This window comes from Corvus hawaiiensis, chromosome 14 (genome assembly GCF_020740725.1).
Source record: "Corvus hawaiiensis isolate bCorHaw1 chromosome 14, bCorHaw1.pri.cur, whole genome shotgun sequence".
Classification (NCBI taxonomy): Eukaryota; Metazoa; Chordata; class Aves; order Passeriformes; family Corvidae; genus Corvus; species Corvus hawaiiensis.
The window spans coordinates 4,240,948-4,257,184 of NC_063226.1; the positions used below are offsets into that span (position 1 = coordinate 4,240,948).

At 41.6% G+C, this 16,237-nt stretch overlaps 1 protein-coding gene across 2 annotated transcripts in view; it reads right to left on the reverse strand.

Moving 5' to 3' along the window:
- The window catches only part of DACH2 (dachshund family transcription factor 2), a 249,558-nt gene that overhangs the window by 112,050 nt on the left and 121,271 nt on the right, over positions 1-16,237 (reverse strand). For both annotated transcript variants that reach the window (XM_048319119.1, XM_048319118.1), the window contains exon 2: positions 12,649-12,764. In XM_048319119.1, coding sequence (XP_048175076.1) covers positions 12,649-12,764 — 116 coding nt within the window. The remainder of the gene's footprint in view (positions 1-12,648; positions 12,765-16,237) is intronic.

Below are 16,237 nucleotides of genomic sequence, written 5' to 3' on the forward strand. Positions count from 1 at the left end.
AAAAAAAATCTCGAATCCCTTCATTAGGTTCAAGTTCTAATGTTAACTAACCCTGGGGAAGAGGCTGCCTTTCATCTTCCTTCATCCATTAAGTAAAATTAAAACTAACCCAGTGAAGATATAATTCCCTTTCACTTAAAGACACTGTTCATCGTAACACTGTATTCAACACAATGAATGTCTCCAATGGAGAAAGGAAGACATTCCTACCTAAAGGAAAAATCAGGAGTTAATCTGATTAATACATACATTGCACAGCTAATTCTCTCCAATGAAATGCCCAGCAAAGAATGAAAAAGAATAGAGAAAATCAGCCACTCCAGTGTACTTTCATGTGAATGTAGGAGACACTGAGGGAACATTTAGCTGCAGCACAAGTTCACACCCTCCACCACAAAATGACACAACCAGCAGTAAAGCATCAGCAGCACTTGGTGTTTCTTCTAGATGTGCAGAAATAGGCAAACACAGATAACTCCACTGAAGTAAATATTAATGTGGTTACAAGCCTGGACAGCAAGATCAGTGTCAACCTACTCTAGCTCATCAATTTAACTCATGCATCTTCAGAGCCACAGTTCAACCAAGATCAACCAGCACTGCATACCTTCTGCACTTCAGAAAGTTTCATTTTAATCTGAGATTTAATATAAAAGCTAAGAGAAAGTTACTGTGTTTTATTCCAACTGCTTGATGAAATTCATTTTGGTAGCTCCTTTTAGACACACAAACCCAATTTCTTCTATTCTGTTTCATAAAATAAACACACAAACTTGAAAAAAAGTTAAAGGTGAGGCTGAAACGGTTCAAAGTTTCTTGAGCAGGTTTTAAAAGGGATGGTTATGGACACTTCGTATTTGTGAAAAATAATTTCAGCATAATATTTAACTGCTCCCCCAATCACAGTTGAATGGCATCCCAGAAAATCCACCGCAAAATTTCCATTTGTAACTTCACAGATGTGTAAGACCAGAATTTGATGATGCAGATGGTGCAAGTATTGCAGTTGTATTACTGGCTATCACCTAGCAAAAATACATGGGTGATAACATTAAATGTCACAGTTCACCCATTATTTGGAGACCAATATGATCTTCTTGAGCTGTAGAACAGGAAAACAGAAAGTTGGCTCCATACCAAGGCCAGCCAGTTCCTCAATTAACACAGTGGTTAATCATCTTAGCCTTGAAAAATACACAGGCAGCAAATCCCAAAACTAACCCATATTTTACTGTCTACTAAACTGTTTTGATCTCAGTGTCATTTTCACTGTATCAGCACAGAGGTTCTACAGGGACATCACACAAACACAGCTTCAGACCTGCGCTGCTCCAGAGATCAAACCAAAACACCTGTCTGACCATTCCTCCTCAGATTCCTGACCCCTGGCAGACCATCTCTGGATCTCGAGAGCTTTGCTGAACTTTCATGGATGAGATTTCTCTCTCATCCCAACCCTTCCCAATCCTCCTTTTCTTCCAGGTGGCACAGACAGGCCTGGGTTGAGCACAGGAAACTCACCCAAAGCGACCCCAGGATTTATTGCTTCCATCTCTTTTGTATCACTCCTTCTCTTTATTGCCTGGAAATAAACATTAACTTTAAAGGGAAAGAAAAAAGGTCATGGAGCAGCTTCTAGGATGGCTCTGCTTTTCCAATCAGGAGCTGGGTGCAGAGGATTTTGGAGTGGGCCACAGTACGGGAATGGCTCAGCTAATTGAGGGCAACCTCAAGGTCAACACAAATTGTGGTGTAGACATAAAAGTCAAGGGCAAAAAAATAAAAGAGGAAAGGCAGAGTAATATGATGCAAGGAAAAATGGAGATCAGGAGAGACATAACGCAACAGAAAGGGAAGGATGGGTCCCTATCAGTGGGCAAAAAACTCATCCCAGGATATTTTCTTGAGTGCCATCTACAGTGAAAACTTGCCACAAAGGAATAAAAATTCTCAACAGGATTAGGACTCATGCTTAGCTAATGTAGACTGATAAGCTACTCTGAAGAAATATTATCTGTAATTAAAATTTGTAATGAACCAGTTCCCAAACAGGAAGACCAAAGCAATTCATGGCGCATTTCCTTGACGTTTAATGGTTTGAAAGAGAGATTCTGCTGACGAGTTTTCGGCGATCTAACCCAGCTACAAACACAAAATAGCCCTCTGAAGCTTTACACTGACTAATCTAATGAATTTCAGGACAAAAACTCGAAATCGATATATCCATATATTACACAGGACAAGGGAAGTACTAAACCCACCAGGGCAGAGCCCTCCGAATTGCCACTGTGAGATGGCAAAGCTTTCTGGGTCAGCTGAATTTGAGTAATAGGGTGTTCTTAGCCCAAATAACCTATTGACTTCCATACCTAACAAAATGGAGAGGCTCTTTCAAGTGCCTCCTAGATTTAGCAGCTGTTGCTCTGACACTGTCAGCAACGCATCCATCTGAATCACCGTATGAGCCTTTCAACTTTCCTTTCTTTTCCCTCCTTCCACCCATCAGCTCCAAGCTCCGTGTGACCAGGAGTTGAAGAAACCTCTCTAGCCTCTCCTGCTAGATGCCTCTTTGTTTCAGCATCTGACACACGTGCATGTACCAATTGTTGTCCTGCACATACAGGAAGCCTATATTTGGATGCCTATGGGAGGTGCCTTCAGGCTGTTTTTTGCTTTGCTGCTCTGAAGCACTCTGCTGCAGCAACTCCCTTGTAACTTGCCTTGCCCATCACCACAGGCACTTTACTTTTTATCCTCATTATTCTTTTTGATTTTTCTTCGCTTGAAATAAAAGACTCCATATGTTTTGCTCTTCTTCTATTGGAAGATGTTAATGCTGTGTACCAGAGGGCACAGTCAGATGAGGGACTGCCATTTGGACAGAATTATACACCCAATTACTGCCTAGGGTATATCACCTGTATGAGTGCTTTGAGCAGATCTCAGCTCTGTTTCTGCCAGAATTGAAGGCAATATTTTACTGCTGGAAAACAATATTCAGTGCTTTCCAAAGGAGTATTTTTTCTGTCAAAGTCATTCAAATTAACTAGTACTTAATGGCCTACAATTCACTGCAGATATATTTCTAGCTCTTAAAAATGTGACCCATCTGAATTGTAAGTGCTTTTAAAACAACAGCTCAGCCATATGCACTTTTAGTTAATTTTAAACCATATTCAAACTCTCCTCATTTGAGTTCTCATCTGAAAAAATGAACTATTACTTTAAATGTAGAGATCATAACAGAGTCAGGAGTACCTTAAAAAGAAACCAGTCCTGTTTCACCAGCAAGGCATGAGAAGGCTGCACATCTGAAACAGCTTTGGTGTACTGGGTAATTCACATTCACTGAGTGGATTAGCTGAAATAAGCATAATAAATGAAAGAGAATAAAATAAAAAACAATTTCACACTAAGGGAAGGCTTGACTTATAGGAAGTGGCAGCTCTGATGGCCCAAGGCATAGAATTAGTTTTGCCACTGGATAATTTGACTGATTCACTCGAGTGGCCAGAAAAGGACATTTTCTGCCTGATTTCAGTGTAATCAAGTCACCTGCTCTGTGACGACTGCCAGGGCCAAGCCCAGCGCACCCGCAGCACCAGGACCAGCCTTCCTGCTCCTGTAAGATCCAGCTACAGCTGCACATTTGCCTATTTTCATCTGAAACCACACAAGCACCATGAAAATAACCTGCTCCATTCAGTCCCTTATTTACAGAGAGCTTGGGGCTACTGCTGGGATGTTCTCTCAGTTCTGCTGCATATCCCAGCAAAGAGCCTTTGCTTCTTTTTTAACAAAGGAGGTGTCAAGAGGCAGAGACAGAAAACAAAGTCCAAGTGACTAGAAACACATACATTTTTTCTTAATTAGGAATGATTACAAAATTCTTTATAAACAATTACAGCAGATTCTATATTAAAATTATGAAACATCTGTTAAATGTAATTTTCCTCCTCACACATCTTATATAAAAAGACTGTAATAAACAGGCAGAGATTTGGGAACACATCTAAACAACCTGCATGACATGATGTCAGTTTTATTCCTACTTTGCTGAACTGGGGTCAGGCTGGTAAATGTAATATATGTGCTCATCTTTAAGCACATGGCCAGTTTCCCTGGTTATTATTTACAGCTAACCTTTCAGGGTAATGACTGTGTACTGCATGTCAAAGGAACAAAATTTTATACTGCTATTGAAGAGAGTATTTTCTTCCTTTTATGCAAATATTAGATTCAGACTGCCCCAGTCAGGAGAGATAATCCACTTAGAAATATTATTATTATTAAAGCACATCCAATCAATACGCAAATGCAAAAAACCAGTAATTAAGCATTTTATTTTTTACAATTGTTCAACAGTAAAAACAAAGATGCAATGTGCATCAAAATGATTTAACATTTTATAACCAATCTTCTACTTGACATATGTTAGAGCATGATTCATCTACATTTTTCAGAATCAAAGTCCACGATCTGGCAAACTAATTCTGTTAATAAAATGAAAAGGTGACCTTGCTTAATTTAATAAGTCTGTGTAGAAATACTCTTTCAACATGTTAAAGAATTACAAAAAGGTTATCATAGCTTGCTTTCATGGGAAAGTACTCTACCTTTTCCAGCTCATTTCTCAGGCTTTTACTGTAATTCATTAGATTACATAAAAACAATGTAGATCATTATATTTTAATAAAGGCTTTCCTTTCCTAATAAAATGTCTGTCATTTATATTCAGAGGTGTATTATATAAAATGCTTCTCTTTCTGAAGTAAAGCTTTTCATATTCAAGTCACAGGAGTTTGGTAGCTGCAGGAATTTCTGGTTTTTTTGTAAAGGATTTTCAGGATGAATTTGGTTCCTAGACCGAATCCTCCAGAACTGCAGCCCTGCATTTATCTTTCAAACAGGTACAATCCAGGATCAGCAACACCACTTGCCACCAGCACACCAAGAGGCCTCTCTGCTCAGCAGAGGATGGTGCACAATACTACACTCATTAAATCTGCTCGTTTTGTTTTACACCAATTAATTACACAACTAAACTATACAACTATACAACTTGTATAAAACTATACAAATGAAATAGTTTATACAACATAAATACATTTCCAGTGAAATCCTGCTACGGTCCCAGTCACTTAATGAGAGCGATCAGGCAATGAACCTGTTCTAGTTATTCTTGCTTCCAAATAAAAATGTGCACCTCTTCAGACTGCTCAGGAAGAGGTGTTTCCTGCTCATCACAAATCCTAATTTGTTGCCAGCCCTTGGCATCACGTTTTACTGCTCGGGAAGGGCTGAGAGAAGAGCACATTCTTCCTGTGCAGGAGGAGACACCACCCCAGTCAAGGTGTGATCCTGGGATCAGGCACCGACTGCACGTGCAATTTTCCAAAAGAATCCTTACAGAACCTGTCCTCCAAAACTCTGTGGGAAGTAGGAAAACACTTCTGTTTAAGACACCAAGCAATCCAAGACAAATCAATGGGATCATTTGATTGCCTGATCTTAAATCACACTGAAGCATTTCCCTCGGGTAGGACTCCAGGACTGCAGGACAAGGACCAGAGCACAAAAGCAGTTAAATCATCATGAAAGTACTCAAGACCTGACCAGAACTATGGAACTACCTGGATTTAAGTACACTTCATGCTTATTTTTTAATCCAGTGAGATTTGTTCTCTTCTTTTTCCTCCATAACTTCACCAGTGCTGTTACGCCAAGAATTTTGCCAAAATACAGCTTTATAAGAATTTCCTTTAGGAAACCACACTACTCCAATCTATTGCAGATCTAAATGCTGTATTTCAAGAGAGTATTACTTATGTAAATATAGCAGCCTTTAGCATTGCAAGTAGATGAGGGACCAGTATTTTTCTGCAACCAGAGGTGTTAAATTTGTTCCTGTTTAGTTTTAGGTCCCAGAAATAACAATTTAAGTGTGTGTAGATAACTTGAGTTTAACAAGTCTTTGAAATAAATACTTCTGGACACACAAAATGCAGTCAGTGTGCAAATCTTACACAAACACTTGAGGCATTTAACTACGCTTGCTTGTGATACTGATAACTATTTGTTCAACTTTATCAAAGTCATTGTAAAGGAAAATAAAACCTAACAAAACCTACTCAATTACAATAGTGTTACTGCCAAGACAGTCCTCCAGAAAACAGGGAGTGCTGAAGGTAAATCCTTCACACCTCCTGATGCTATTTATGACTTTAAGGCACTTCTTAACAATAACTTCAAAGAGCTGAAAAGGTTTCAAAGCCAGCTGAAGACAAGAGAGAGAGAAGCAGATAGCTCTTACGATCACTACAGACCTCAGTGCCATGAGACGGGAGACTGACAGAAAAGCTGGTGGAAAAGAATGTCATGGATCCTAAAAACAGAGAAATGAAAACTTACCGGTTTTACTAACTCTGTGACACTTTATCCAGGTTTTTCAAACGGTTCCCCTTCCATCTGCATATCAAGACAGCCTCAGTGCAGCCCTACCCTGAGTGTCAAGATGATACAGTCTTAATTCTTTCAGTGTGACCACCCTGGTTGAACTTTGTTCTCTCTAAAGATGTAGAAACTCAGTGGGATCAAATTTAAAAAAAAAAATTTTTACAAATGCGTAAAAATCAAAGTATATTGCTGAGTTTCACACTTCTCGGACAGTAATTAGTAGCTGAGGCTAAGTGTAAATTAAATTTACAACAAGGTTAACCAGTCAGCAAAATCTCAACAGCTTTATCTATTCACTTGTCAAAAACGAAATGTCCCACCCGACAGAGCAGACACTGAAAATGGATCCTTAAAGAAAGATAATATTCAAAGAGAAAAGGAAAGAGAGGAACTGAGTGACTCACAGCCACCAAGTACAGTTCCCAGATTATCAGAACTCTACTGAATGGCTGTATTAAAAGAGTAATGATATGATCCTGCATTCCTCATTCACTCCAATTCAGGCTCCCTTCAGCACAGAAATCTGCTGGCATGAGATGGGTGGTACTCAATCATGCTGCACACACGGTCTTTAATTTTAAAATCCAGTTAAATAGATGTTCTAACATCATTTTTTATCTAAGAACATTTCATGATAAAATGAAAGAGCGCACATGTAACTTATTTGTCAGCTTTACTGTGTAGTGGATAACTTTCCTATGTTACTCACACAAGCTTTCATTTCCCAAATCTATCTGCATTCATTATGACAGTAAAAATGAAGAGTTGCTAAAGAGACGTATGCATTTTTATTATTGTTTGAAAAAATAGATCTTTCTACAGTCCTTTGAGCTTCTGAGTGTGTGATTTGTATAAAATATTTCTCATTTTGGGGACACAGCAGATGGAGTGCAGGGCACTGTGGGATATGCCATTTATCACAATGACAGTGCGTAGGTAGCACTGATCCTCTCACCACAGGGGGAAGCTCGAGCTGCAAATGTGGAGCAGCATTAAAAGCCCGACGAGTGGAGTTTGGCAACACTTGTACTACTCATTAACTTAATCATATTAATTTATTAGCCATATATATCAAAGTAATTCACTACTGAATTGTCACCAAGAACAATTTATAAACTGTTAACGTTCCCCATACGCAGAGGAGTGTTGTGGCATCCTTAATCAATGTGTTTGCGTTTGATTAAAAATAATAATTTCTACCAAGCCAGGTAATGCCAACAATGACAAAGTCCTGCATATGTTTCTCATTATAAATGGAACTTTCAAATGTCACCTATGACAGCCGAAAAAAAAAAAGGGTAATTGTAAACAGCGAAATGAGCCACAGAAATGGGATGTAAACACACAGAAATGTTCAGTTAAATGCTGGAAGGGAGGAGAGGGTCCGTGGGATCGCTGGCAGCAGGAGCTGCCACAGGCTGTGCTGGCTGATGTGTGCCCGCCTTGATAAACACAACCGGACACCAGAGACCCCAAAAGCCTCCAGTCTCCTTCATTCCTCTAACACAGAGACACCACATCCAAATGCCTAAAGACTGCAGCAAATCCTGTTTTGTCCTCCCTTTTCTGGATGAAGACTGAAGTGGCTGCTGCTGTCGCTGCTGAATTGAAGGAACACATGAAGTTACCGTATCCTGTGAGCTGCTCTATTTGAGTCCCACAATGATGTGACTTGGTGCAGCTATTAAAATATTAACTCCACTGAATTATTAATTACCTGAAACTATTAAGTTCACAACAGATTCTTTTAACTATTAATAAGACAAAACTGTTCTGAAAAAAGTATTTGGATCTGTACAAACGAGTCAATATTTTAAACACTGCATTCTTAAAAACTCTAGACAAACAGTGTCTATTTTAACTGCTTATGAAATAAAAGAATCATTTCAAGAGGGGTGAAACTAACGTAGCTGATAATGAAAATAGCAGTTTATCTTACACACAGGCAATGCAGGTGGTTTGCTTCTGTCTGAGTATCCACTTGAAAATGCCTTGTTTTCCTCTTCTCATGCATTTCCCCACCAGCCAGGCTTCCTCCCATCCCTGTCCTGAGCCCTCAGCAGCTCCCAGCCCTAAATCCTCACTGTGATCCCTCTCCTGACCTCCCAGCCAGGCTGCCACAGCTCTGGGCAGCACAGCCCAGAAAATGCCAACAGGAATGTTTTAAACAGGCTCGTGCCCCATCATCCCCTGACACCCACCCTCCCCAGGCCTGCCAGCTACAGCTGCAGGACCCAGCCCATGTGCAGTCACAGAGATCCCATCCCACTGGAATCCTGAAAAAACTGCCCCACAGAGCAGCTGTGTGCCCTGTACCACAATCTGACAAAGTTCTAGTGACGGGATGATTTTCTCCATGAGCCACCCTCTGCAATATCTTGAAGACAAAATGAAGCAGCCCCCAAAATGTTTTTATTGGGGTAATAGCAGCCATTCTACAGACTGAGTAGAGAAAAATTGTAAGGAAGGCAGAGGGGTTTTCTAACCTTTTTTGAGGACAACCAAAATGAGGGGTAGGAGGATTGGAGTTGCACAAAAAACTATCAAAAGATCCAACTACTCTTTCAGCTTCATTCCATATGAACAGTTTGCTGAACCATTGGCTTCGATCATGTAACAGATTTCAGCTTCTCTCCACACAGCAAACTAGTGCTTCAGACCCCAAAACTTCCTTGAGAATCTATTCCACAGATAAGTCCCAGCTGTCCTGTTAAGATACACTGATGATAAAGACTTGTACATTAATAGGAGATAAAGCCTTTTTTTTGTTCATGTCACTTCATCACACGGCATTGTTTGAAGGACTGAGCCTTTGATGACCATCCCTCTGTGACATGCAGGTTTTTAGCTTTGCCCTCACAGCAGGCAGGGGCACCACGCTGATTCCCACATTTCCTACACCAATACAAAAACACTTTCTCCTAAGTTAACATAAAATGGACAGTACTTAAACACCAGCTCTTGAAGGATGCAGTCAGGGCACGGTTCCTGTGCTGCCTCCACAGCCCTTCCCAGTGGCGTGCATCCCACACACACCACCTCATCTTTCTCAGGCACTAACCCAGATGTAACCCAAATATTCCCATTCCCCCAAGGTGGAAAGTACCTACAGACATTTAAAAAGGTCGAGGCTTCACTTGCAGCTCCTTCACACGTTACTAAGGTATAAGAGTAGATGGAGCTCGCTGTGCCAAGAGGTCAAAAAAATCCCCTCCACACTGGGAAATGCAGTGTGCCTAATTTAACTACCTGTTTATTATGTGAAAATGACCATGTAAACCGAGCTGACACAAACCAAATGGGTGATGAAAATAACAGCACATTTCAAGGAATGGAAACACAGATGGCTCGTCTGAGTCTGCAGGAAGTTACTAATCATCACTCTGTAATACCCCCTCCAGACAGAGCTGCGAGCTCTGCAGCCACAACTGTGACTTCTCGAGACCCATCCATCTAACCAGGAGCCAGCCTGGACGCCAGTGCCTCTACTTTAACTTGACAGCAGGCTGAAGAGGAGGTAAAAATGAAAACATGCAATGGTGGATGAATCACGCTGCATTTCCTGATATGGAATCTGTTACTAAAATGAGCTTATCTGAAGAAAATTCAGATGCTAAGCTGGACAAATGAGGGAGCCACATGAGAGTGAGATTTTTTTTTTTTAAATTACAATAATGTAGGCAGACTAACATAAACATCTGTATATCTGTGCTGCAGGACGAATGGGCAAGATCAGACACAAGGATTATCAAGGACAAGAAGACATCCAGAAGAAATGCTGTGGGCAATTACACTGCAGTTAGAGGGAGCGATAACCAAAGAAGCCCCCAGGATGTAACAACTCCTTCTTGCCTCCCCATCAGCCTCTGCTCTTCTGGCAGGGATGGATCCAGCCCTACCATGCTGCAAACTCTCCTCAGTCCTCATCCTGCTCCCCCCTCCCACAGCCATCCAAACATCCCCATGGGAGCTGGGAGCAGCTTTTATTCCAGTCTATTGCCCACCATTCGGAAATCTGGAAGAAAAACCTCTGTTCTGTGACAAGTGTTAAAACCCATTTTATTCTTATTTCAGCCAAAGGAAAGAATCCAATCCCAAAGCATTGAAGGCACCCAGAGCAAAGCAATCAGTAATTAAGTGTAAAGAGGTATAAATGAAGCTAATGGGGGCTTCACATCTGGAGTGCTCTGTCAAGAGCCACAACAGCTCAAATGCCCACTGAGTTTACAAGAGGCTCTTTCGGCCTCTCCTTGCTCAGCAACTCCCCCAAGCCTTGCTCTGTCCCTTCCTTAGGAACAAGACAGGCCCCACGAGCCCCTGGGGAGCTGTGGCCCTGGGTGACAGTGCCCGGGAGCTGTGGGCTGGCGTCGGGGCCGCCTTGGCCATGGGGACCCTCCTTGTCTGCAGCCTCCGGTGACACTGCCAGGCTCTGGAAATGGGCACTTCCCCCGCCTCCAAGCTGCTCCCAAACCCCCGTCAGCTTCTCCAGGCACACTGTCTGGGACTTGTGGCACTTGGTTATGCCGAGGTTTTTCCAAGGTCAGGGAGGTGACACCCCCAAGACAGCCCTCCCTCCGTGTGCTAAATACAGGGGGCTGGAGCCCACTCACACTTCAGGCTCCAGACAACTCCCAACAGCCCAGAAATTCAACTTCATAATCTTCTACTCAAACTGTGTGCTACCCAAAATATCTGTGAGACACAGAATGTGTCTGTGATACTTCACTGTGCATCCCCAGCATGCTGCATCCCAAAATATTTCCCAGCTTAAAGCAACATGGCAGTCTGCGTAACTTGGTGTCCTATTTGCAAACACACACACACACACAGAGGGGAACAGTAAGATGCAATATTCTGGATTTCAGGGAAGAACTTCTCAATGCAAGAGGCTCTTGTGCCTTCCGGACTACCAGTAACAACATAAACACGAATCCATGAAATTCCTGAGCTGAGAACACAGAGATACTAGAAACTCCCTCATTTGTAAACTCCAGGAGGGAAATCACAGTTGTGGATCCCTGTCACAAACATGAGCTGTGCACAAAGCTGCAGCAGCCCAACTGTGGCACGTGGCTCTGGCCAAATGCTTTCATACTTTGTTAACTGCTCCAGCTACGGCTGCTGTGCCTACTGCTTGGGAATGTTCTTTCCCCCCTTCCATGGGGAAGGTGCTGGTTCCCTGTGAGATCCTGGGGACACCTGGAGCTGCAGGGAAATTCAAGCTCTCGCTGTGTTACTCGGTTGCAGTGCCCAGGTTCTGCAAGGAGAGTGATCAGGAGAGATGGCACTCTACTCCCAGCAAGGATCTTTTTTAATTCTGCTTTTCCTGTTACATATTCTATGCCTTTATACTCTCCTAAACACTTCACTAGGTTTGCTTATTAGGGAGTTACAATTTATTTAGACCGGACTTTGACAGCAGTCCTAAAACTGTTAAGCCTGGTGAGTACTTAAGCAATTACTTTTATGAATACAGCCGTGAATATAGTTTATTATGAAAACCAACTTACCTTTAGCATACAGCAATTAATAAAAAATTAAAACACTCATCAGGATAGCACAAGATTTAATTTAAACCCTATTAATAAATTAATGAAGTGAAATTAAATACTATGCATTACATTATGTTTATAATTCCACATATTTGCATGCTAGTTTTTTCACTTGATGATAGCAGATTATCAAAGCACAATGCGCAGTGGCAATGTGGACTTATCTGCTTTTCAAGTGTTTCTTCTGTAATTTGTACAAGCATCTCTGCCTCTCCCCAGCACACATTAATGGGGTTACAATACACCAGGCATTAGCCACGCTGCTCGGATCCCACGAGAACTAAAACACACACACATTTCAAAGGAAGAAATGCCTCTTACAGGCCTCCCAGACAATAGTTCAGCTTCTCAGGTTGGGGTTTTTTTTTTTTTTTTTTTGCTTTTACTAAAATAACACATTTAATGGAATTTCCTGTAAGGAAATTACAATTAATAAAGAACTAAATTACAAATCCATTAGATTTCAGTCACTGCAGCAACAAAACAGAGTTTTCATGAACGCTCAAAAAAATCCAATAACGTAACCTCTGGTAAAGCCTGCAAAAGCCCTGAAGGACAAGGCAGTTAGATCAATATTAGTTTATTTTAACTGCTGTGCAGTATGAAGAGATGAGCCTGATCATCTGATGGATTTTATTACCTGTCGGAGAGATAAGCCCTGGTGATAAGAGGCCTGGAACTCCGTGGGGCAGCAGCCGTGCATTTTCTTGGATCGCCACTCCCAGGGAGCGCTTGGGGGGTCTTCCTGGGCGGGAGCTGGTGGGACAAGAGCAGAAATGAAAACAACGTTTTCTTTGGGGAATATTTGCTTCCTTCCCATGGCATCAATTTGTATAAAATGCATGAACCATCAGTGATACGCGAAAATAAATATTAGAAATTGTTGCTTAGGAAAAAAAGCCAAAAATCGTTTGATTAAACACTGAAGAACTTCATAGGTTTCATGTGAGCCAACAGTAAGGTTTTCCATTATCCAAGGCTTCCATGACCTCACAGGTGGCTGGTGGAGAGGGGTCATAGCAGTGACTGCTGCAAAGTCTGTGCCATGCACCTGAACCACAGAAAATTACAAGCTGTGATGCCTGAAGATGAGGAGTTGAAGCCCTGAATGCAAGATCACCTCAAACCTTGCCTTTGGGCCATGGTACGTACCTGCCTCCTCCTGAAGGGCAGCATTAACTTAACCCTGAGCTGTGCAAAGCTCACCAGCTACCTTCACAGATTGACTGGTGGGTTTAACTGTTATTGATTAAACCAGGTGTAAGCCCAACCTGCCAAAAAACTCACCAGTTTAGGAATTATGGCTGCTGATTTTAATCCAAAATGTCAAAGGTCCGTTTCCAGACTGGTTCCATTGAACTCTTGTTTTCAACTATCACCTTCACCCCCCTTTCCATCAGTGTGTGCACATGTCCCATCCTGCACAGCCATAACAACACAGATTTACAGGCCAAAAACCCATTTGAATCGACTCTTCCCCAAGCCATCTAATAAAAAAGCAACTTCCTCATGTTTGGAAAAGTATTGCTGCTTCTCTTTGGTCAAAACAGATTTTACTCTGTTGAATAATAGAGCTTTTGACAACATAGAGTGAAACACTGTATAAAATAACTAAGCTGCAACAATGAATGAGGTTTGAATAGAAAGCATTTCCAAAATGACTCCTAGTTCACAAAGAAATTTAAGTTAAACTTCACTCTATCAAGTTACAGTGGCAAAGCCCTCCATCAATGTATGACAAACTCTGCATTTAAATGAAGACAACTTCCAGCAGCACTACACAGAGGTACCATTAACCTGTTCATTTTTCACACGGTGCTAGTGTTATTTTGTTTTACTGTACATCAAAGTAGCACAAAATCATTTTTTTGGTTTATTATTTTATCTCTATAAAAACATTCCCCCCTCTTTTTAGCTTCGGGTTTGTCCATTTTGAATTTCATTTTATTCAGTATTTTTTCCATTTTTCTTTTTGATGCTTTCAGTTGTTTATCATACTATGATGGCTGTGCAGTAAAGCTTGCTACAAGAACCACTGGGCTATAACAAAGTAAACCTAAAATAAGAGCATTTGATTTCCACGGGAAGTTTGATGCACACATGCATTCTCTATTAAAATCACCTGCTGAAGTCATCCCCTGCACAACAAAATTGTCTAACAGACAGTGTTAGGTTGATACGTGGGGGTTTTGAACAAACAGGAATCGTTGTTCTTTTGAATTACAGGAGCCTGTAATCCACAGGCATGTGTAAGTGCTTAGCTGGCACTTACTGTCTCTGAAAGAAAACCCTACAAACCAGCTAAAATTAGCAGCTTTCTCCAGTGGAAGAGCTCAATCAACGAAACAACAAAACATTTTCTTCTCGAGCTCAAATACTAACAAATCTTTCGCAGAAAACTCCATATGTTGGTATTAATCTAAGCAAAACATTTTCAAAATACAACAAACAGCTTTAAAAGATTTTATGAAGAGAATTTTAGTTCTGATTTGTGTTTCCAAAGGACGACGAGATAGGGCTGTGGAGTCTCAGCGCTGGTTCTGCAGTTTTTGCCCTGACAGCAGCTCATGTTGGTGGCTCTGAGCACAACCCGTGGCCCACAGGTTCAGCAGAGCACAGCTTAAGCTGTTTCCCAGCATGTACCACAAGCAGATGTGACACCTGTGCCTCAGCACTGACCCACATGGAAAGCCCAAGAGATGAAGAAAGAGAAGTTCATATCAAAAACTTACTCCATTCCCTTTCAGGGTCCTGCTGGCTGTATTCCTCCTCCCTTACACAGGCAAGGCAAGTTCCACTGCAAAAACACAGCCCTTGGGAGTGTCTGGGATTGGGGTCCTTTTGGGACACCTTTCAGTCTAATAGACTGAAAAAAAAGAACTGTACTTCTACCCTACTGAAAGCCCTTTTAGTGAGTATTCCTATAAAGCAGTAACTCCTAGGGCTCGGATTCTAGGCTGACTTACCCAGCTGTAGCCATGATAATTTGAATGGAATTGTTCCCAGCTGAATCTGTTCAAATAAAATCTAAGTCCTTTGTCTCTAATTTAATCTCAGCTTTTAAATGAAAAACTGCAGGCTGGATGCTGCTCACAGCTGACTGTGACACACCTGCAAGTACCTGTCTGGGTCTGTAACACCCAGTTCTGCAGTTTTCTGTGCCCTGTGTCTGGTTGCCAGCCAAGGACAGGAATCCCAGAGCCCCCAGCACTGCAGCAGACACCTCACACTTCCAGCTGGATTCCCTGTGATGCCTTTTCCTGGTCTTAAAATCAAGAGTCATACACGATTAGAAGGGGAAAAGGGATTTTACCTTGGTATTTATTTTAAGGATCCTTAGGCGCACACGTCCAGGTCATATGCATCGAGATGCACCCCACCAAATGCCCACCCTAAAAGATCTGGTATAACATTATAGGTGTTACTAATTAGCAGATCTATCAAAGATTCCCCAATGAGAGCCTCAAGTGAGCCCCCCTCCCCAAGGAGCCTTCCCCTGGATGGTTCTATCTTGGTTTACAGAATGTGTTCTGGAGAGGACCTTGGGGTCTGGGGCACACTGATCCCTGGCTACGAAGCTTCTAAAATGTTTAGTCTCTCAGCTTGACAAACAAGGCCAAGAATGTAGGCAAAATGCACTAAGAATACAGAAGTTGCAAAAAAGATATAAGAGGGGTATAAAAGAAAAGGCAAAAAATCTTCATGGCATCACCTGGACATGCCCAGAGACATGTCACCCATCAGGAATGAACACCTTTAGCTTGGGATAACACCAGAACTCACAGAAAGCGCCGTTACCTGAGTCCAAACACTTCCAGTTTGGGCCAGAAACACATTTTCTGGCATTTCTGTTTAAACATGAAAGCAGGAATTTCAGATAGACAGGATACAAATGTCTGCTCGACATTTGCTTGGGGTTTTAATTTGATATGCACAAAGGACCAGTAGATGTAAGGTTTTTATGGGGTTTACTTTACGTTGTGAACCTGCTGCTGGCACCACCAAGCCATGGAATGTCACTGCTCTGTGTCTCAACAGTTCCCCAATATCCCCTCTTATTGTCCCACATGGCCTAGGAATCCACCAAATTTCACATTTATGATTTAAAACGTATGCAACCTCCACAATACAGAAAAAATTGCTAATACAAGCACTGAACAGCAAACCCAAGGCAAGCAGAATTATCACTTGGGGAGAGTAAAACATGATTTGTTATTATGTAAGTATTA